Consider the following 23,866-nt stretch of genomic DNA (forward strand, 5'->3'; position numbering starts at 1 on the left):
AATCCTTATCTCACACTACTATGTCTATCTAAATGTGTTCTAGTTTTATTGTGTCTTGCTTTTTGGGATTTATCTATATTGATTTTACATGTTGGACAGTAGTACTTCTTATTTGCTTCCATTTTAATATCAAATTTTTTATTAAAATTGATTTTAGAAGTTATTCATTTATATGTTATTCATATATATGAATATTTTAAGAGTAATAGGGGTAATAGGGGTTCAGCTTAAAGGTTGAAGGGGCGAGTGAGTAAAAAATGAAAAATAAATTCGAGCGCGCGAGAATTTATTTTTGATTTTTTACGAGCTCGACCCTTTTTTTTTTCACACAAAAAGTTCATTTTCTATCAGATTCGACAACTAACAGCTTCTAATCGAAATGTAGAATTCTGATAGTAATATAACACTCATACTCTCCGCGGAGATTCTATCTATGCACTCTCCATCCTATTTTAAACTTAAAATTAAGTACTGTAAGATAACACCGGATGAAAGGCATTCAGGCAGGGCACATATCAGTACAGTGCCGGCGCGCAACAATTGTTTTATTAATGAAACAACATGGTGGATGGTTGAAATCATTTTCGGCTTAAATTTATCGCAAGTTTTAAGACTTTAATGAATTTCACGGAACCATGATTTCTAAAATGAGTCAATTGATTAATTCTATTCGTAAATCAATTTACGTTGGCTACATTTCCTAGCCTAGAATATTTTGTGAGCATCCTGGGCCCATAACCTAATTATTGCGTGGAAGTCACCTCTAGGCTCCATCATGACGGTAGAAAATATCTCAGCAGGAAAATAAACGATAACTTTAATGTATTAATATTGAGTCGCAAGCGATCTTGTCGTGACATCAGATAGGACGGTAACTTTCGTGCGTCACGCATAACTAACGAGAGGCTCTTATCATCGAGAGATTCTACTAGCTCGGCAAATGCCTCCTCGTTTTTCTCATCGTTAATTTGGGCGCCAGCATCCGCTGTTATTGTGTCTTTAGGTTTTTATAACTTCATATATCCCAAAAACTTAACACGCCAATTCTCATAATTCCGTTCATCACCGTCGAACACTAGCCTAGAATATTTTGTGAGCATCCTGGGCCCATAACCTATTTATTGCGTGGAAGTCACCTCTTGGCTCCATCATGACGGTAGAAAATATCTCAGCAGGAAAATAAACGATAACTTTAATGTATTAATATTGAGCCGCAAGCGATCCTGTCGTGACATCAGATAAGACGGTAACTTTCGTATCTGAGCTGCGCACAACTGATCCCGCGTATTTTTATTAGTTACATACATTTATAAACCAACTAGAGATCACACACTAACAGTTGGTATCGATGACCCGTCGGCCGGATTAAATGACTGTTACAAAGACGACGCTGACCATTGAAACTGATATCAGGCTGATACTTAGCTATATTATCATCTGAACAGAGACTAATTATATATCTCCTTCCTTAACAGTTTTGATGGCCAATTTAATCCAATTTGATATCAGATGACAGCCTAGAAATTTAATTCAAAACACAATTTAACGTTTGATTATCAATTGGATGATTATTCCATCCCAGAAAATCCTTTTAAATCTGGCCTTTAAGGTTTAACTCATTAACCATTTGATCAACAAGTCTATATTTCTGTATTTTTCCAGTGACAGTCATGGGGAACTCTTTGACAACTACAACATACTTCGGTATCTTATAATGAGAAATCTAAAATAAAAAAGAATCAAACATATGGTATCAGAGATGCAATTAAATATAAGATAGGAGAAGACGCTAACGATAAATACCTTTCCTTTACAGAAATCTTTGATTTGCTGAGCGGTAACAGTTTGTTTAGATTTAACTCGAATACAGGCACACACTTCCTCGCCCATTCTTTTATCAGGAATACCAATGACCTGTATATAATTACATATAACGTATTCATACATTAAATAGAAAGAATCTGTAACGTATTCATACATTTAATAGAAAGAATCTGTACATGTGGTCCGGTTAGCAATAGGATAGCAATTTCAGCATGGTCAAATCGCGATAAATCAATGAAGTTCAATTGGTTTCGACGATATTACATACTGCCGCGTTTAAAGAATGTACCCCATCCCCGCTTGCCAGGGATGACAACATATATATACCCTGGTCGTAGTTCCAATGTAGCCAGGATTTGCCTTAGCAGAGGGCATTAAATCTAATTGCATTTGCCACAGAGTTGACTAGGCCTAATTCTACTGATCAGTCCAAAATATATTTGTTTGTGAATTCTAAAAAATCTAATCATTCCATCTCAGGAGGGTCCAGCTCAAGTGCGCAACCACGAAATTACGAAACGAAATAACGAAATGCATGTAAGAAAAGATAAAGACAATACAGCTGCAAAGCAGCTATAACAGGTTTCTGCCTTGCAGGATCAAATGTCATGCTAGGAAGCTTGCAAAATATTTCACTGAAATCAGTTCATAACATTCCACTATTTTGTAAGGAGTTTTCAAAATTTATGCCCTCTAGTGGTTAGAATAGGAACTAATTATGTGAGGGATCGTTGTATTTCATATCCAGGTACATGTGTATCAATTTTCATAGAAATCCCTTAATTCGCTTAGTAGATATATATGAAAATGTATTTCCAGCGATTTGTAGGTGGCGCTCCTGGAGAACCATATGATAACTAGTCAAATCATACATCAATACAAGCGTCTTGTCAAGGGCTACTGACCACACATTGCAACCTGGATTCTATCACCCACAGTTAAGGTGCTAGGTGCCTACACAGTCACAGTATGAACTAGTTGGTAAAGGGCAGGTATATGTTTATTCACAAAAACCAAGTTTTGTGATTTTGCTTATTCAATGCACTGAATTACCTGCGAAAAAAGGATTCTGGAATTATTTTTCTAAAAACACTCCCTTGTGGTTAAAATGGGAACTAATCATGTAAAGGGTTTGTTGTATTCCATAACCAGGTACATATCTATCAATTTTTATAGAAATCCCTTTATACGCCTAGTCTATATAGATGAAAATATGTTTTCCAACTTTTATAGGTGCCGCTCCAGGAGAACCATATGACTGACCTAGTTATACTATACATCAATACAAGCATCTTTTCAAAGGCTACTGATGACACATTAGAACCACGATCCTATCTCTTGTGGTTAAGGGTCTAGGAGCAAAAATCTCATTTAAAAAATTAGGGCCCATGGTTGAGCCCCTAGAGCCCAAACGGGCAGATTGGGCGTGCCATTGACTTTTTTAACCTACGGTCTGCCATGAACACCTTTCGTGCTCGCCCGAAGCTGAAAACTGAAAGACAAAAATTTTTCTCACACATTAATTTTACAATCATGTCACAATTTTCAAAAAGAACACACCCCCGGTGAGTGAACGGGGTCCCCAATCAAAAATCCCTTAGACTTACCTCAAGGTATTACATACATCTCACATAAGTTTCAAGTAAATCCGTTGAGCAGTATTCCTGTTACTAGCCGAATAATATATATATATATATATATGATATATGAATATATGATGCCTTTACTTGTGTATACAGCACAAGGCTATAAAGATTCCTCAGTTTTGTTCATCCGAGGAATGTCCTTATTCACACCAAGACACCACTACTGCTTACGTGTTTACTACAGATCTAGAACACGAACACACACACACGAACACACACACACACACACACGAACACACACACACGAACACACACACGAACACACGCACACGAACACACACACGCACACGAACACACACACACACGCACACGAACACACACACACACACGCACACGAACACACACACACACGCACACGAACACACACGCACACGAACACACACACACACACGAACACACACACACACGCACACGAACACACACGCACACGAACACACACACACACACGCACACACACGCACACGAACACACACACACACGAACACACACGCACACGCACACACACACACACGAACACACACGCACACGAACACACACACACACACGCACACGAACACACACGCACACACACACACGCACACGAACACACGCACACGAACACACACGCACACGAACACACACGCACACGAACACACACGCACACGAACACACACACACACACGCACACGAACACACAGCACACACACACGAACACACACACACACGCACACGAACACACACACACGAACACACACGCACACGAACACACACACACACGCACACGAACACACACGCACACGAACACACACACGAACACGAACACACACACGAACACACACACGAACACACGAACACACACACGAACACACACACGAACACGAACACACACACGAACACGAACACGAACACACACACAGTAGTTTATATCCTTTCAGTAAGATCCAGTGTGAGTCCAAATCCGTGATTTACCGTTGATTTTGAAGCTCAGGTCGTCTGGTAATTTGTAGGCTTTTTGGGACGTACTTTCATCAATGGATGATGATGCTTTGCGACATTCTTGTCGCTTTTTAGAACCGGAAATTATGCAGGATTAATTCATAATAAATTACTATTTACAAATTTGAAATGGTCGGATGGAACGTTCTATTGCTGTCAGAATTGAAAGTTATGTTAATAAGCAGTTAGTGGTCGAAATGAGTCAAATTTCATGAAAATTTTTTGACGCCTTATAAAATGCTACCATTATGAAACCTAAACAATGATAATAACCATTCGGCGTCATTTTACAAAAGACAACCATAAATCGATGTGCAAAACTTCACAGGTCTATGTGTACACATGCAAGCTATTTGGCAAAATATAATTGACAAAGATGTAGAAAAGCTCCCTGTGATTATATAATGAGCTCTATTTGAAAGTCGAAATGTTATATGAATCGAATATCATAAGATGTATTGTTATAGTAATGGATGTATGATTATATCAGAAGCGGCAGAGCATAAATAGAAATGATAAGTAAATCGGATTACTCGGACAAAATGGCAGATGTTTACACGATTTGGAAGTCTGATATAAAAGCAAGACCCTGACATGGGGATGCTGGTGGAATGAAGAAGCTCTACGATCTGTGTAGGGCCGGCGTGAATTTCATCGGCGGCTACAAGCGGTCGATATGAAAATGTGTAAACATATAATTTCAATATTCAAATGTTATAGAAAATATGTTTGATATAAGGGGTATGCAGCTTTCATGAGATTAACAATCTATAATAGCATAGCTGTCATATACAGCTCCACGTCCTCTGATGGCATGTGTAATAGGTGACAATTCAATTCAATTCTTTATTGATCCTTATAACATGTAAAATTCCGGGATGAAATTCCCAAATTCAATAATGTTACAAATTTCAAAATAAGAAAATACAACATACAAGACATACGCGTAATTCACACAGAATAACATGAATAAAATATTTCAAATGACAATGTCTACTTCAACCCCTCAAGAGGATATCTAGTGACAGCCAAATCGAGCAGGGACCCCGGGCCGGCTGGCTAAGCCACGCACGATATACACACGATTAACATAACTTTCAATTCTGACAGCAATAGAACGTTCCATCCGACCATTTCAAAAGTAATGATGAAGTAGACATCAGAAGAGCTCTTTCCTCAACCATGAAGGCAATGAAGTTGCAGACCAGCTTATAGGCTAAAGTGAATGAAGTCGGTCACAAGTTATCAATTATTGACAATTTTCAATAAAAAAAATTAAATGAAACCACTACTACAGTCGAAGACCTGTATCATCTACCTAATCGCCAAATCTCATAATTCCCCAAATTTCTTTAAAATTTCGATTTCAAATTTTCAATTCCACATTAGCTTATCCCAAAAATTCGACATTTTTTCGCAGGCATCAAATAATTTATTAGAATTAATATTCTTGTTATAATAATAATAATAATAATAATAATAATAATAATAATAACAATAATATTACAATCAACAGAGTAACAAGAGGGTTTCTACGAAGCAGCAGAAACCCTAATTAGGGATAATTTGTACTGGTTTTGTGTAACTATTCAATGCCCCATGATAACCATATGCAAAACCCAATAACCTTGAAATTCGGCACGATAATAGAACCTGTCATGGACTACAACTTTGCAATCATGGTAACGAAATATGCCTAGGAACCAATCTAACAAGGAAACTAATAAGTCATTCTAACTATTCAACGTCCCCTGGTGACCATATAGAATAACAAATGTCCTTAAAACTCACCACAATCATAAAGGTTGTCATGAGCTACAACTTTGCAATTGATTGTGGTAACAAAATATGCATAGGTACAAATATGATATAGAAATACTAAGTTATTGTATTATTAAATGCCCCCTGGTGGCCATATACAAAAACCAATGACCTTGAAACTCACCAAAATCATAGAGCACGTTATGGGCTACAACAATTGATTTTGGTAACACAATATGCTTAGGTATCAAAACAAGAGGACCATAAGGTCCATATGGTCGAAGACAGTGCATGAGGAGATATGAGTTTTATTAGTGAAAACATATTCACCGTTTGCAGGGTTTCTTTTAATGTTATGGACATTCTCCCTCGAGACACAAGTGGTCCTATTTTCCCCAAATCCTGAAAAACTCTTTGGGGAATTGTGAAAATAAACTGATTATTTGTTCTCTAAAGACATTATAGTATTCTTATTTTAGTTTATTTCAAAATAACGATCTTTTTCAATAAAATGCGTGGATCTACCTTCCCTAAAAAGCATAGTGTAATTGTCCCAGACATCCTACCCACCCTATTTTCCATAATGGTATAGTCCACCCATTAACCAATGAAACTTTGTTCTGTGTGTGTGTGTGTGTGTGTGATGCTTCAAATGAATGAAATCATGTGGCAGGCACTACTACTAGTGGTAGTTTTAATTACGGCAAATACCATATGACATGAGAATGCACTTAAAATGGCTCTAAAAATCCTCAAAACCTCCCCCTTTGGGCTTGACGCCTGATGTGCTCGACTTGGCATGATAAAATTGTACAATTTTGGCCACTAAAAAGGTCATAGGACGGCCATCTTGAGTCCGATCGACCCAAATTTTCTTCTGCTGATGAACCCTTGGGGGATTTGAATATATACGAAAGATCAAGGTATTGATCAAAGTGTCTTCAAAATTTCCCTCGAAACTTCGAAAATGTGTAAAAAGTGCTGATTTTGGCGAACAACAATGGCTGCCAGTCGGCCATCTTGATTTTGACAGGGCCAGTTTTTGGGCTGAAGATGTGTCTACGGTAGATACATGTGTAACCCAAATATCAAGACATTACATTTGCGTCTTCAAAACTTACCAAAATAACTGGATTCCGTCTACGGACTGATGAACGGACAGACGAAAAGTGAACGCAATAGTCCGCTGGGACGGAAGTCCCAAGTGGGCTAATAAATAGAGCCCATCATAGTATGATAACCACACTCAAACGTGGTGAACGGATAATAAGATAAAAGCCCACTACTGTAACTCACTACTCGCTGTAACCCCTACTGGATAATAAACCCCTACTGGATAAAGACTCACACACCTGGATCCACTAGTTGAGAACAATCTTACAATCTTACATCATGTGAAAACAGTGGTTGGCATGTACAAAATTCCTCAGATACCTCTTTTTTCCCTTTCCTTCGGTCACAATAATTTGTGTGATTTATGCTAAATGTCATTGAACAAGATTATTTAGTTTTTCTGTTGAATAAACTCTAATTGGATTTGAATTTCCAGACCTGCTGCTTTAAGGTTTTGTTAACCCTTTAACCGGCAAGTATTTTTCAGCTGTGAGTGATTTTGGACCATGCAAGGGGAAAACTTAACAAGAGCCCCAAGGGGCACAATGGCCAGCCTGTCAGATTTGCTTTTTATAAATGATGTAATCTGTGGGTTATATTTATCAATATACACTCCCTGCTCAATATCAAAATGATACACACGATTGTAGTATGTCAATTTTACATACTTCAATCGTGTGTTAACACAGACAGCAGGAATGAATGTAATATAGAAATACTAAGTTATTGTTATGTCAACGCCCCTGGTGGCCATATACAAAAACCAATGAGCTTGAAACTCACCAAGATCATAGACCATGTCATGAGCTACAACTTTCCAATTGATTGTGGTATCAAAATATGCATAGGTACGAATGTAATATAGAAATACAATAGAATTGTATTGTTCAACGCTCCCTGGTGGCCATAAACAAAAACCAATGAGCTTGAAACTCACCTCAATCAGGGAAGTGTGATGAGATGGAATACAGACACTATTGTGCAGCTCTTGTCGAATGTGCGTTGTAATTGCCCTAAAGCCGATAACGGTTCGTCGGCGAGCGCTTTGTTATGTAACGCGCCGATAAGTGATAACCAGCGAGATCGGGAATCTCCGTAATAATTCAGTTGTTTCCGAATATCGGTTTTTCATCCCATAATAAACTTATATAAAAATTCCTCTGTAAACTGGTTAAACTCAACACCTGATTTCCCTCATCAATTTTAGTCGATCAACTTGCATTCACAATTGTCTTAAATTTAAGTGCCCCCTAGTTTGTCTCTTAGCTGCTTCTCTTTAATCTGTTTTAGCGTGTAACTGTTTCTACGTTAATTTTCCTTTAGTTAGTATCATCTCTGATTACTTGAATTAGTCTCTTTGTCTCTGGATTGTATATATCTCTCATAATTTCTGTAGTATTCATTATTTCTGAAGATGACTATTAGGACATAGACGAAACGTTGAATAAACTACTAACATTTTTGGACTTTTTCGTTATCATTGTGCGATTCTCTCTACGTCGCTTCAGACAGATATAGTGTTTTATCAATCGTGATATCGGTTCTTTCCGCTGTATTAAAATGGCAACGGTTGTCAACGAAATTATAAATGATGACAATTTTGACGAACTATTCTTTGATAGTGACGAATTGGTTCAGATCGATACGGAAATATTACGGGAATCCTCTGGATCAGGATCAACTAATTCGGCCGATTCTAGTGAGTGTTATTCCTTCTGAATCAATGAAATATCGGAATAGTTTCCACCTAATTGCAGGCACTTTATTCTTTCCTTTTCTTTTTCATATAGCTACTTCTCAGGCTCAGCTGACCAGAGACTGCGATCTGAACACGAGAAAACACACATACAGGTATTTTTTACATTTATTTTTATAATCAATACAATCCTTTTAGGTTATAAATTAATAAACGAATACAGAAAATAATATATAAACATAATATAAAAAATCCAGATAAGTACATGTTAAAATAATAATCATTATTATTATTTTCGCAGGAACACTATATATTTGGAAAAGGCTATGACTGAAGTGATTAACCATCGAGTATTTAAATTCAGTTCAAATGGAATGGCAGCAGTACATTATGGAAAATCGATCGATAAAATTTTGACTACAAATACGTCGCCGTCCAGACTTGGAATTAACCAGTGGTTTACATGTCCATTGTTTTAATTTGATAGTCATAGGGACAGTTTTTTTAACGTTTTTGTTCTTACACCATTTTTGTAATTTGACACGACACATATTAGATATATATCGGGTACTGTTCAGTATCATCATCAAAATCAATGTTGAACAACTCCTTCACATGGCTTTTGAAATTATTTTTATCGATAGGACGACGATCCGGAGGTTTCGCATTTTTTCCACACAATCGACAAAGATCCATGACTAAAAACAAGAAAAGGTTAATTAAATGAGATTGCTGATGCTATTTAGGCAACTTGGTTTATATGGGGGACAATAACTTGTAGGCCTAATGTAAGCGTTATTAAGTAACATTATTATGTAGTAAATACACATTTTAAAGATCATACTTCGTGTATATGTTTGTGTCGTAACATAGCAACATGACGTCAGAAACGAAAGCTGCGCGAGTCTGGGCCGAAATATTTGACATCTTCAAGGCCCAAATAACGCTAAACCCGGAATCGGAACGAACTGGCAAAAACATATGTTTAACACATAAAAACAGACTTTAATCACAATATAAATACTTAATGTTCCGATACCGGGTTTCGGAGATATAGAAGAATAAAAATACATACCTTTTTGGACAAATTTTACGAGAAATTGTTGAATTTCAACCGATTTTCTAAAGAAAAATATGTGTATACACAGCCACTTCCACGTTGTTCAATGAACTGCAGTGCGCATGCGTAGTATCGATCGCAGAACATTTATCGGGCTAAAACTATTGCGGGTTGTTCTGCGACCAAATCAAAGTTGATGTTGACTGGTGTTCAGCTGGTAACACACACTCGATAAGCGTAGCTTACTGCTGTTGCGGTAACCTTTGATGTACGGGCTGAATTGAATAGCCTACATCCGGCAATTAAAAGCGTCCGTATTCCATCTCATCACACTTCCCTGCCTCAATCATAAAACATGTCATGAGCTACAACTTTCCAATTGATTTTGGTAGCAAAATATGCTTAAGTATCAATATGATGTGGAAAAACTTTTTTTCCACCTACGAATGAGTACTGATGACCCCAAGATGGCCGCCAATTGCGTTATAATTGCCTGGTCAAAAATACCCTCCCGGATATAAAAGATCCCTTTCCAAAGAATACCCATTACAAATTGCAATGAAAAATGGCACACCATTAGAAAGCTACAGGACTCAGAATTCAGGCCAAAATAAGACATTTTTGGGAACAAAAAAGGTCACAGGACGGCCATCTTGAGTCCGATCGACCCAATTTTTCTTAAGCCGATGGGCCCTTGGGGGATACAAATATATGCGAATGATCAAGGTTATTGATAAAAGTGTCTTCAAAATTTCCCTCGAAAACTTCAAAAATGTGTAAAAGTGCTGATTTTGGCGAACAACAATGGCTGCCAGTCGGCCATCTTGAATCTGACAGTGCCAGTTTTTGGCCTGAAGATGTGTCTAGGGTAGATACCCGTATAAACCAAAATATCAAGACATTACCTTGAAGCGTTTTAAAAAATTTGGAACTCTCACGAACTATCTAGATGGTTATTTCTCGACCTCAATAGCTTCAAGACCCATCTCAAAACAACTTTGTTCCATGCAGCATACCATTTACTCTCGGAAAACGAATGGAATTTAACATTTTTTGGCAGAATAAAATTTGATTGAATTTGCAATTCGAGCACATGGCTAATTAGTATATCAAGGTCATACACCCGATTTGGGAAAACCAGTTTTTTCGCGAACCTTGCGCAATGATCAAGGATGAATTTTCTGTAGAGCAAATAAAAATTCCTCCCAAACACCAAATCAACTAATGATTTCATAGAAATACGATTTTAAATCTTAAAATAAAACCCAGAAGTAAAACAGTAGACGATACCGCGGGTTCACGTGAACACCTGATTTCTGTAAACGAAATGTTGGTTGTGACAAAATTGTTCAGACGGTTAAGATGAAAATGCATGTTTGAAAATAAATTCCTTTCAGCAGTTTTAATGACAGCTGAGCCCAATTTTGCTGATGGCATACTATTTTGGCGACAGCTAAGCTGCCGCCAAAAACATCAGCATTTTGTTTCGTTTTGTTGAATGAATGGTAGCGTATTGAAAAGCTGCTAGTTTCCTGGAAGACTAGGCTACATTCGAGGCATGTTTTACATGCCGCACACTTGATTTCAAACATATGTAGCTCATACACTTTTAAAGTCTACACACGAGTCTCTTGCGTGGGGAGTGGCAACCATGGCAACTCAGTTGAATGGATTATAGTAGCTCAAGCGAGCAAGTGCTAGGACTATTTGAAATTAAACGCGACAATTGCAGAATTAAAACGTGAATGAGACAATTCTTTCCAGGATTTTTTATGGGCTCTTCATAAATGTAAACTCTCGCCATTTATAGCCATTATGAATGGGTGTGAAAATATCTATAAATAACAATTAAGGGATTGCTTTAGACAAATTTGGGACTTCTAATGTAACATTCTACATTAAGGACTGATAATTCTTTTGACAGTTTTTACCTGAACATCTTCAATTCCATCATGTTCAAAAAGAAATTGTTCAATTTCCGTGGGATATATATTTTCTCCTCCTCGAATAATGACATCCTTTTTACGTCCGACAATGTAACAGCGTCCTTCTGGTGATAATACCGCTAAATCCCTGAATATACAAGAGAAACAACCTATAGAAAACTAGAATGTGGCTACGCCACGTACCAGGATAAGCAAACAGAAAAGGGGCAAGAAATTGAAGATGGGAAACAAACATATTGTACATACAATTTACATCATAAACAGTAGAGTTAACTTAATTGTTCATTGACTTTTAAAGTCGAACACAGATAAACCTGTCTGTACTCTCATATCAAAATATCCACTAGAAATTGCAGGCATCCATCAGATATCCCCCTAACAGAGAGACGTAAACATTCTTTGACATGGATTATTTAACTCCAGTGCCCAGTCGACTTTCGTCGACAGATTATTTGAGGTCATACAGTGCCCTGTCGACTTTCGTCGACATATCTTATAGCAGTTTTAATTCTAGTTTTTTATATAGAATTCAGCAGAGACACCTGCAGCTAGATGGCTTGATTAAATGGCAGCACCCATTAGTTTCTTTTTATGCTGCGTTTTTGTGGTGTTGCGATTCAAAATATTTGAGTTTTTTTTTACCTATCCGGAGGTCACGTGATCTAATTTTAAGCTCATTTTCTATCTATTATTACCCATATGATTTATATTTCTGACAGTAGACATAAAATATTCCATTGTCAGCTGTTAGCTGAGGCTAGATACCTGACTAGTTCATTTTCATACCTGAAATTTAAGGGGTTATCAAATAAATAGGTCACCACTACAATTTATGCAAATTAGCTCATTCCCATGAGACATCACTTTCAGTAAGAAAAATTATCACCAAAATTTTCCAAGGGTAATAATACCCTACAAACTTTTCAATTACTATAAAGCTCCATCTCTTACAGTTTTTCCCCTATGGACCTCCGATGTTACTTCTGATATTCCTACTTTTGAGTTAACAATGATGGGCACTTTGAGGGTTTTTCTCAAATTACACATTGGCACTGAAAGAGTTAAAGCAAGGAAGGATGAACAATGTTTTTACCCGCTATGAAGCCATCCACCTCTAAAAGTCTCATTAGTTTTTTTCTGATCGCCCCAGTAATATAACATTGAAGTAGTTCCCCTTGTGCACAGTTCACCTTTGCTTCCAATTGGTAAAACTCTATTTTCATCATCCACTATCTTTGCCTGTAATTCAAGATACTGATACTTGTTTCAATGTTATCTTTACATTAGAGTGTTCAAGGGGCAGAGGCAAGTGCTTTTAGATCATCTGCCAAAAGTTTGTCTGAAATATATCCAACCACACCGAGGACAAACAGACTATTGTTTAAGTAACATAAAAAAGACTGACCCCTGTAGACGTACAAATAAACGCGTACATATTGCAGATTAATTAAGACTGAAAATAATTGTGACAATTTGACAATCATTTAAGCTGATGGGAGTTATTAACAAATTTATAAACTAAACAATTCTGATCTCAGTTCGGTTTTTAAATATTCAAACTAGAAAAAATCTTTCTATGTGGTCAGGTTAGCAACAGCTTGTTCAAAGACATTGAAATGAATTCTCTATCTGTTCGCAACGTACAGTAGGCAGTTCAACTGTTCAAAAGTAACTATAGTTACAATTGAGACTGAAGTAGCGAACCAAAGAATTCGACACGGACAGCGGCCACGGATGAGCAATATCTGTTCATCGGACAGAAACGACAGTCTATGTTCCTTGTAGTTACCATTCTGACGGCAACCTAGCTAACACCACATGTACGAAAGCCCGCGCCAATCACAACTACCCTGTTATGTTATCGTCTCATCATTGACCTTAGCTTCATATCATAGTGCAAGTATGACGCAGAGGTCAATAAGTTGACACCCAAGCAGACTCAGGATCGGTCCACCTGTATGGTATTTTTCAATGCAAATTAGAATTCTTTCATCTGCATATCGATACAAACGTTTTTTTTGTCAAGATAACCCAGAGCGTATGCATTATCAATTTCAGTTTAAATATTTTCAAACAAATCTTTTTTCATTAATATATTATCCTTTATCTAAAGATAAACAGCTTTGTTGATTTCAGTGAGCTACACGTGTTACTAAATTAAGGGCACTTACATTACAGCTACGCGGTAAAGTAAATATAGCAAACTACACTACACCTGCATCAACATGGAATTTTCAGCACAGTACAAGATGCTTATTAATCTTTCTCATCTTTGTTTCAACAAACGCAGGAAAGCGCAACAAATTTCTCACTGATTGAACAAGTAACAAAGCTATCTTGTGTTAAATAATAGAGAAAACTGAGAAAATGAAGTTCTAGTCGAACCACTGAACAACTACGCAACCCAACCACAATAAGGAACCGCTGATTCTCTCTGATTCGCTGCACAGAGCAGGAATCAGAGATCCAGACAAATTTCAAATGATTGATTTCAGATGAAAAGAATAGACATTATGCATTTTTCATCCTGGTTTTGTATTGGTCATGGTTGTTGTGCATCTATATTGTGGTTACAGTGATTCCTTGGGTCTAAAAAATCTTGTTATCGCTACTGGACGGCGGTTTATATGAAAATAATTTCAAAGGAACCAGTATTTGTTTGGTCACAGCACGTTTCACGTTTGTAGCCATTTGGAATTCCGCCTAGAGCGACTCTGCTCAATCCCCGAACTAATAATATTCGGTTCTACATGTACTAAGTTCGCATAAAGTCAATTAATTTCGATAACCAAAGTTTGCCCTGGCGCCTGGTCTCATTTTCGGACTGGATTCTGTTTGCTGCAGGTGGCAATTGGCACTGGCAGCCAGTCAACACTATCGTTAAAGAATTTCAGATAAAATTGTTCAACCTAACTCAGTGCATCGTGCATTGGCCGGTGCCTTGTCCAACACTGGGTATCCCCGACCTAAAACCGGGTATAGTGAAAAGGAAGAAATTCCGTGTTTTGGAAAATTCTGCGATTCTTTGATTCCACGACATGACAACACTGTATTTTGCTGTCACTTCTCACAATAGTTACAACAGCAAACCCTTACTAAAGGCACCTGCTATGGTACTCCAGTAGATTCCTGCAAGCGTAAATTTTCTAGCAGTTTTGCTAAGGTGATGACAACCTGAATTATAGAAATGTAACTGTGGCAATGAGCAGATATAATATTTCCTACACTTATTTTTTGCACATACTCGCTGCTTAAAAAGCATGCCCAACACATAACAAAGCTACTAGTCATGCAAGCCCAATAAATCGATCAACTCATATAAGTACACTTAGCCTAAAGGCTGTAAGCATGCTAAAAATAAGGACAAACTTCATATTGCATATTTTGAGAGTTGAAGTTTTTAGGAATTTGGGCATATTTATATCACTAGCATAGACCACCTGAAACACAGAATTATTTTGACCGGTCAAAAGTTGTATATAGCATCCAATTTTTCATAATGATATCGGAACATTTTATGTGAGATATATAAGGCAATATTGTCACCTCGACATAAGGCATGATATGTCCAATAGACTCAGTTCGGTGTTCAATAGGATCAGTCATTTTAGTCATAAATGTAACAGGACTTGTCTCTGTTTGTCCATATGCTATCTGAAAAAGAATACATGTGCATTAGTAAATCTACAGAAAGCCAGGGTCCACCAAAAAGCTATCATCTTTTTGACATGATTTTCTACCTGGAGCCAATGAAATCATATTGGCAATTTACCCAGTACTTGTTTTGAGAAACCTGTATTAGAATTGACGGTATTGGGATTTTCTGGGATAATAGCTAGTTCTATCGTGTCTTTTTTTGCTTTGAGTGTAATTAAATATATGGCCACTTTCATAAGTATGTGTAAACACTGAACTTTCAGGTTAGGCATTAATAACGTCACGTCTATGTCCTTTTATTTGCGTATGTACTGACCGACCAGTCTCTCCGATGTAAACCTTTTCACATTGACCACAGGGCATCTTATATATACCACATTCAGTAGGTTCTCAGGAATCTATGTTTCTACATAAGACATTACTGAGTTTATTATGATATTGGAAAACCAAACTGATATTATAATTATGGAGAGGTCTCTGGAAGCGTTTTAAATTAGGAATGAAAAGTAGGACTACAGATTTTTGAAAGGTTAAGATGATCATTAATATTTCTGAAGAAATTACATCTAGCCTTTCTTTGAGCTCGTTGTAAAATGTGAGTAGGGTAAGCTATTTTGGAGAGGGACTGTTTGATGTGTTTAAGTTAGGATTCTAAATATTGAGGGTTACATATCTTGTAAGCTCTGATGAAGAGACTTGCAACTACTCCAATTTTAACGTTCATATCACAAAACTAAAAATAATGGAGATATGCATCGGCATGAGTAGGTTTTCAGTATACTGAGAATCTAAGTAAATTACCGGAATGATGTCTAAGTACGTTAAGGAGACTGGGGAATCATCTATCATACACAATATATCATCAACATATCGAATAGGTAAGGCCGAGTTCCATTATATGATGGGATTAATTCAGATTTGATATGTTCTAGAAAGAATCCAGCTAACACTGGGGATAAAGGATTTCCTATGCTCATTCCAAAAATTGGTTTGTTATACGAACCATCCAATTGAAAATATGAATCAGATGTACAAATTTCGATAAGTTCTATTATACATTCGTTGGGTAATTCAAAGCTACCAGCAAAATCAGGTAACTTTCTGTTCAGAAAGTTTATAAAGTGGGGGCTAGAGGTTCATTGCTAAACAATGATTAAGCATCAAAGGATAAACAACAAAGTCCTGTAGGATTGACAGTTTTTAGTCCGTCTAAAAGATCTGAATTATGTTTGAGATAACTATCAGAGGATAGTCGCCGATTTTAATCGGCAAGCCACCACCAAATAAGCAAGAAAGCTTACTTTGATAGCTTACACCCATGGGCCTTACCCTATACACAAACCAAGTTTAGAAGAAATTGCATGTTATTACGTCTTAACACTCAGGCCCTCATTACCTTCAGTCACTTTTGACAATTAACCCACTCCCCATAATCTTCGATCATCTAGTCAATTGCTTTTAGTCCAACCTAGAGCTAAACTTGTATCTGCTGATCATAGAGCCTTTTACTATTGTGCGCCGTTTCTTTGGAATGAGTTACCTTACTGATAACATTTGGTCCAACTTCAGATGCTTTTAAATCCTAAATTAAGGCACATATTTTTTTTCAAAGCTTATTCTTAAGTATTCTTTTATGTCTAACTGTTGTTTTACTATTTTTTGAAGCCTTATAAAACGTAACCATTATGAAACCTAAACAATGTTAACCATTCAGCGTCATTTTACAAACGACAACTGTAAATCGATGTGGAAAACATCACAGGTCTATGTGTACACATACAAGCTATTTATCAAAATAGAAAAAGAAAAAAAGATGTAGAATGGCTTCCTGTGATTATATAATGAGCGGTATTTGAACGTCGAAATGTTATATTGCATTGAATATCATTAGAAGACGTGTTGTAATAGCAAAGGATGTATGATTATATCAGAAGCGACAGGCATAAATAGAAATGATAAGTGAATCGGATTATTCGGCCAAAATTGCGGATGTATACACGATTTGGAAGTCTGATATAAAAGTAAGGCTACAGGATCCAAAGTCACGATGAAGCAGATATCAGAAGAGCTCTTTCCTCAACCATGGAGGCAATGAAGTTGCAGATCAGCTTAGAGGCAAAAGTGAATGAAGTCGGTTGCAAGTTATCAATTATTGACAATTTACAAAAATAATTTTACCACCACTGCAGTCGATGACCTGTATCATCTACCAAATCGCCAAATCTCACAATTCCCCAAATTCTTTAAAACTTCGATTTCAAATTTGAAATTCCACATACATTAACTCATCCCAAAAATTCTACATTTTTTTCGCAGGCGTCAAATAATTTATTTAAATTAATTTTCTTGTTTAAATTTGTGTATCCTATTTTTGTAAGCAGAAGATCATATCTTATATGGAATAGTGGCAATAAATTATCATTATTATCATTAGGCCATCCCAAAATAATTGTCTGTTTCCACTCGGAACCTTTGAAGTCGGGTGGTCGGGTAACGGCAAACAGACCATTACTTTGGGATGGCCTTATTATTATTATTATTATTATTATTATTATTATTATTATTTCTTTTTGATGTGTATAGAGCAGGGCCAATGTGAAATTCAAGACTTCCACCGTGGTGGCCATCCTGGAAGAGTAAGAAAGCTAATTTCCGATAGGTTTCGTCCACGGGCCTACCCTATACACAAAGTTCAGAAGAAATTGCATCATATTTAACCCTTTGAACCTGAAAGGCCGGTGTACCGGCCTAATAAAGTATGACTATATCCCTAAAGGCCGCAGCACCGGCGTTGGAATTTATCTGGACTCAAACTCGCGATGTTTCAGTTTTCTGATGTTATACGATCCTCTCACGGCTGTAAAACAGATACGGAAGTAAATTGCTACCGCGTAGTAAAAATTATTTCGCAAATTCGTTAATATTTAGTCAAAAATGAGCGCTCAGAGATTGAATATCAGTCAGGTGATAAATCAACTGTTCGTGGATGACCCCGAAGATTTTCTGAATGTTGATTATGGTGCAGATAGCGATCTAGAGAGTGAATTTGACGCGGATATCGATCAGGAAAACTAGGTACCTTCCTCTGAACCTGTTCATGCATTACAAAACCATTTGGACTAGGGACCCCCAGGCCCAAAACCGGTCCAATAGTCCTCATCAATATAGCTCCGATGATAAATATGATGACCAAATTCAACCAGAAAACAGTGTCAGTGACAATGAGAGTGATGAAAATGTTATCAGGACATCTCTAAATTCTGAGGATAATAGATCAAGGTCCAGAAGCCCCATTGAAACCCCAGCCCGTGGGCGTGGTCATGAACGAACTGGAGCTCGAACACGAAATCGTAGAGGTATTGTCAGCGGTCGAAGACATTTGTTAACCGTGCCCGCAGCTCATGATATAAGTTCAGACAGTAGTGATTCGAACAGTAACCTTCCTGTCATCCCCCAACGTGCTAGAGGGCGTGCTAGAGGACTTGGACGTGCTAGAGGGCATAGAATTGGGCGAGGCCGTGGTCAGCAAAATCGTATACCGGCACAACAAGTCATTGATAACTGGGTAAATACTACTCCAGGGTTTGTAGAAAATAATTTTAACCCAAATGAACAGCCTGGAATGAAGAATATCCTAGATGAAATTGGTGAAGATTCTTCTATGACTGATTTCCTATCATTGTTTTGGGATCGTGACGTCTGGATGAACTTGAAAACTCAAACGAATCGTCAGGCACGTAGATCACCAGATTCTTACTATGGGAAAATAATAAATAAACAACCCATCACATTAGTTGAAATGAAGGCTCTTTTCGGCTTGAGAATCGCCATGGAAATGCTCATATCAAAAGACCGATATGAAGACTATTGGAAGGGCAACAAGTTTCTCACAAAAACTCCAGGTTTTGGACAAGTTATGTCTTGTGATCGGTTTCTTGCTATATGGAGTTTCTTACATGTTGTGGATGAAAATGATCCCGGTTTAGATAAAACAGATAAGATTTATAAATGTAGACCCTTATTCGACCATCTAATTAGGAAGTTCAAGGAACATTACGTACCTAGTGAAAATCTGTCGTTAGATGAGGGAATGATTCCTACTAACAATGGATTATCATTCCGGCAGTACATAAAAGAAAAGCCAATCAAATGGGGAATAAAGACATTTCTCATATGTGACAGTTCCAATGGATATATATGTGATGCCGAAATATACACGGGTAAAGCTGATAATCAAAATAATGTTTTACAAAGAGAAAATCTCGGTGTGACTGGTGAGTTGGTTGTGCGGCTTACTCGGGACTACACTGGCCAGTACTATTGTATTTATATCGACCGCTTTTATTCAGGAATCAATTTAGCTGAATATCTGCTGGATAGAGCACAGATCAAAGTTATTGGAACAATAAATACTTATAGGAAAAGATTTCCTGCTCAACTGAAAAACCCTCAGTTAGAAAGAGGTCAATATCAACTTAGTTACAATGGAAAAGTTGGGGTCTATGTTTGGATCGACAAGAAGCCTATATTTTTTTGGCATCTGCAGCTATTTCAAAACCTGTTACCTCTGTCCTCAGGTATAACAAAGAACAGAATAGACGAAATTTAGTGCCATGTCCAACTTTTCAACAGTCATATGGGCGGTGTTGATGTCAATGATCAGATGTGCAAACTACAGAAGTCCCGACGACATTATAAATGGCCATGGCGCCTGGTGGTGAAATTCTTCCTCTGGGCAAGTTACAATTCTTATATTGTAAAACATTATTATCAGCCTAATTCTACTCAGGGACTTGCCTAAAAGAATATGCAAGATAAAAATCCAAACTTGTGCAAGATAAAAATCCAAACTTGAAGAAGATTGGAGCATTAGAAGTTATTTTTTTTAAGTTCAAATATTAGGCGTTTTTGCTCCCGAGCGCAGGGTATACGTCATATTACACTAAAAACCTCAGGGTTCAAAGGGTTAATGTGTCATTTTGAGCACTTACAAGAAATTCAATTATGGGTCATAATTCCCCTGCAATTGTTACAGTTATCATCCAATAGACGGGTATTTACGGTATTAAAGACGTTTGAATGCTTAATTTGGGTAAACATATGCTTGGATTCAACCTTTCAAATGAGGCCTCCACAGGGTCAAGTGTAATTTACAAGATCTATGAAAATATGTGGATTTCCCCAGTTATTCACTGGCTGTACTATAATTACAAATACGTATGCAGCAAAAACTGATAGAAGATCTATACAATTTATAACTTGCATCACAGAAATGTGTGTTGAATTATTCATAATAACCATTATGTATTAAGTTCTGTACTGATTTTTTCATTTTTCAAGTTCAGTTAAAATGTATTTACCATGAAGTCTGGCATATTCATTTTCGTTGCAACTTTCTTAGCAACTTCAATAGGGCACGGTGCTCCAGCCATTATACCTGCAGATAATAATAACAATTAATTGACAAAAGCAACAAAGAGATCTTTGATTGCTTAAGATATAAAACTACAGGTCCATGGAACTGGATCACTGGAGGACATTGTGGTCATGGTGGATAACGAGGATTCATGGAGGACATCAAAATCTAAAAGTTTATCAATTAGGCAAAAAATGAGTTGCATCGTCAGAACTAGACAGTTGAATGAGACAAGGGTGGGAGGTTTTCATTAGTTTACTGACCCTAATCAAAGTGTCACCTGATTATCGCCCGAGATAAATTATGCTAATAAGAACCATGTCGTATTGGCCTTTTATCATTATTGTTGATTCGATTAACCCTTTTGCTACTTGGTACACAATCTACAGTGACTTTCGTACCACAGCTTTGCTACGTGGTACACAGTCACCGGTGACTCACATATTCATAAAGAATTTTCATTATTCCCATACCCCATCTACCCCAAAACCTTTAAGTATTTCAGCTACTTTGTATAAACAGTCGTTTGGAAATATATTTAGTGGATCAATATTAATATGTTTCTCTAATTGCGCGGACTACCTACCTTGCTACACTAAAACAGCCATAATTTTTTTATCCATGGCAAATTTACCATCAAATTCTCAGATAATCATCAAAACATACAACAGAATAGAAAAGCAGGTTTTTTTTATAGGTTGCACCTGACGATGATCTCTAGGGTGAGATCGAAACGTCATGTCTTATATATATTTTAGATTGAATAAATAAATTCTTGTTTTTAAATTCTTTTAATCTGTAAATAGTGGGTTTTTATCTTATGCGCCTAGGTTGTACAGAATTAGTAAAATCAGAAAGCTACTTGACTTGACCAAGCCCTGACAGAGAGACTGGTGCATTGCTTTATTACATCTAGGCTCGACTATTGTAACAGTTTACTACTTGGGGAAACGAAATGTCAACTTGGTCCTCTTCAAACCATACAAAATGCTGCTGCTCGCCTTATTGTACAAAAACGTAAATTTGATAGTATAATGCCAGTTCTTTTTGAATTGCACTGGCTACCTATACACAAACGTTTTGAGTTCAAGGCAGTTTTATCGGTTTTTAAAGCATTAAATGGTCTTTCTCCTCTGTATATTATAGAAATGCTGTCTCTTCATAGACCTAGCTGATAGTCTTAGATCTAAAAATCATCCTAGTCTTAGATCTAAAAATCAAGTTAGTCATGTACCTTTTAATACAATTTTTTACGGTGAAAGAGCTTTTGCTTCGGCTGCTCCAATTTTATGGAACAATCTGCCCTCTAATTTATGCAGTTGCACAGATTTTGATGAATTTAAATCTGGTGTGAAAACCTACCTTTTTTAAAAACATTTTATTGAAATGTAATGTGATAATGCGTATATCTTATGTAAACCGCTCTAAGACGCAGTGGAGAGCGGTTTAGAAATAAATGTTATTATTATTATTATTGTTTAGCAATTGAGAGGATATCCAAATTTTATTTGAGCTTTTGCTGAAAAACTCATAAATTATGCTAATAAGGTGACGTGATGCACATAATTAGTATAAAACTAGAATGAGGCAAAGCCTCAAATGCACCCGGCCTGAAATTTACAGGCATACGTGAATTTACAGGGTTTGTCCCTGGAATTATTTCATAATGGGCTTCCTAGCCCCTATTGTCAACTGTAGCCTATAGAGGACTGATACCCAGATAGAGAGGACAAATTGGTTCCATTGCAGCATATACAAATGTATAATACAAAAGCATATGTGTCAATAAGAAAAGAATTAAGACAACTTTTATGGCATTTTGAATGGTATTGAGCATAGGGTTGTGAGTTCCATATGATAGGTTTCTGATGACAAAATATATTGGTTAGTAGTAGATTAGTAAAATATTATTGGTAAAGCAATGAACTTTAAATTACATGTACAACTCTGAAATTGCTTCAAATGAATATCTGATGATAGCCAATTATAGTACACGTTGGTGATTTTATGATCCACTGCTTACCAGTAAGGAAATAATTTATGGAAAAATATGAAATGACTGAAAGTCATATTGGTAACTTTAGAAAGAACAAAGAAGAAAACTGTTATGAAACAAACAATACTAACAAAAAACCAACTAAAACTTAAAAATGATAAAAAATGGAAAACAAAAACAAAATGAAACCCCCTGTGTATGTTTGTGCTATGGGGAGAGCAGGCAAACCAGATGTATTATGCTATGATGTAGCCTGAAAAATATTAAGAGTAACAAAAAGATATATTACTATATAGAAGAGCAGTTGCTTTAGGAAGCATTTGTCTTTGATATCATTTTCAAAAGGGTTAGACACTGAACTTAACCTTACTGACATGACCTTACTGAGAGACTAAAGTAAGATAATTGTGCAAATGATGTCATATCAATCCTCTAACCAATGAAACTTTTACCCTATCTGTGTACTGTACTAAGTGATGGTCAGATCCTGTAGTGAAATGATTCAGCTATCTTGCAAAATTGCCGGTATTTCTATATTTCATTTAACATCTTTGATGCAAATGATAATGGTACAATCGGTCAACAATTACGGCCTCTAGACTGTTAACGTCGTTTTTCATGTCGGCCCCTGGTGGCTAAAATTTAAATCGAATCGACCCAATTCTAAATAGGGTTCTACCCCAAGTGATACCCTAGTTGTGTACTGAGTTTTAAAACAATCGGTCAACAATTGCGGCCTCTAGGCTGTTAACATCGTTTTTCCTGGTGGCCATAAT

At 36.8% G+C, this 23,866-nt stretch overlaps 1 protein-coding gene across 2 annotated transcripts in view; it reads right to left on the reverse strand.

Moving 5' to 3' along the window:
- Positions 1 to 1,217: 1,217 nt before the first annotated feature.
- Positions 1,218 to 23,866, reverse strand: part of LOC141901089 (medium-chain acyl-CoA ligase ACSF2, mitochondrial-like) — a 92,201-nt gene continuing 69,552 nt past the window's right edge. For both annotated transcript variants that reach the window (XM_074788168.1, XM_074788167.1), the window contains exons 9-14: positions 21,039 to 21,115; positions 15,568 to 15,675; positions 13,115 to 13,260; positions 12,007 to 12,148; positions 1,804 to 1,914; positions 1,218 to 1,723 (exon numbers count right to left, since the gene is read on the reverse strand). In XM_074788168.1, coding sequence (XP_074644269.1) covers positions 1,592 to 1,723; positions 1,804 to 1,914; positions 12,007 to 12,148; positions 13,115 to 13,260; positions 15,568 to 15,675; positions 21,039 to 21,115 — 716 coding nt within the window. In that variant the 3' untranslated portion in view covers positions 1,218 to 1,591. The remainder of the gene's footprint in view (positions 1,724 to 1,803; positions 1,915 to 12,006; positions 12,149 to 13,114; positions 13,261 to 15,567; positions 15,676 to 21,038; positions 21,116 to 23,866) is intronic.

This window comes from Tubulanus polymorphus, chromosome 3 (genome assembly GCF_964204645.1).
Source record: "Tubulanus polymorphus chromosome 3, tnTubPoly1.2, whole genome shotgun sequence".
Lineage (NCBI taxonomy): Eukaryota > Metazoa > Nemertea > Palaeonemertea > Tubulaniformes > Tubulanidae > Tubulanus > Tubulanus polymorphus.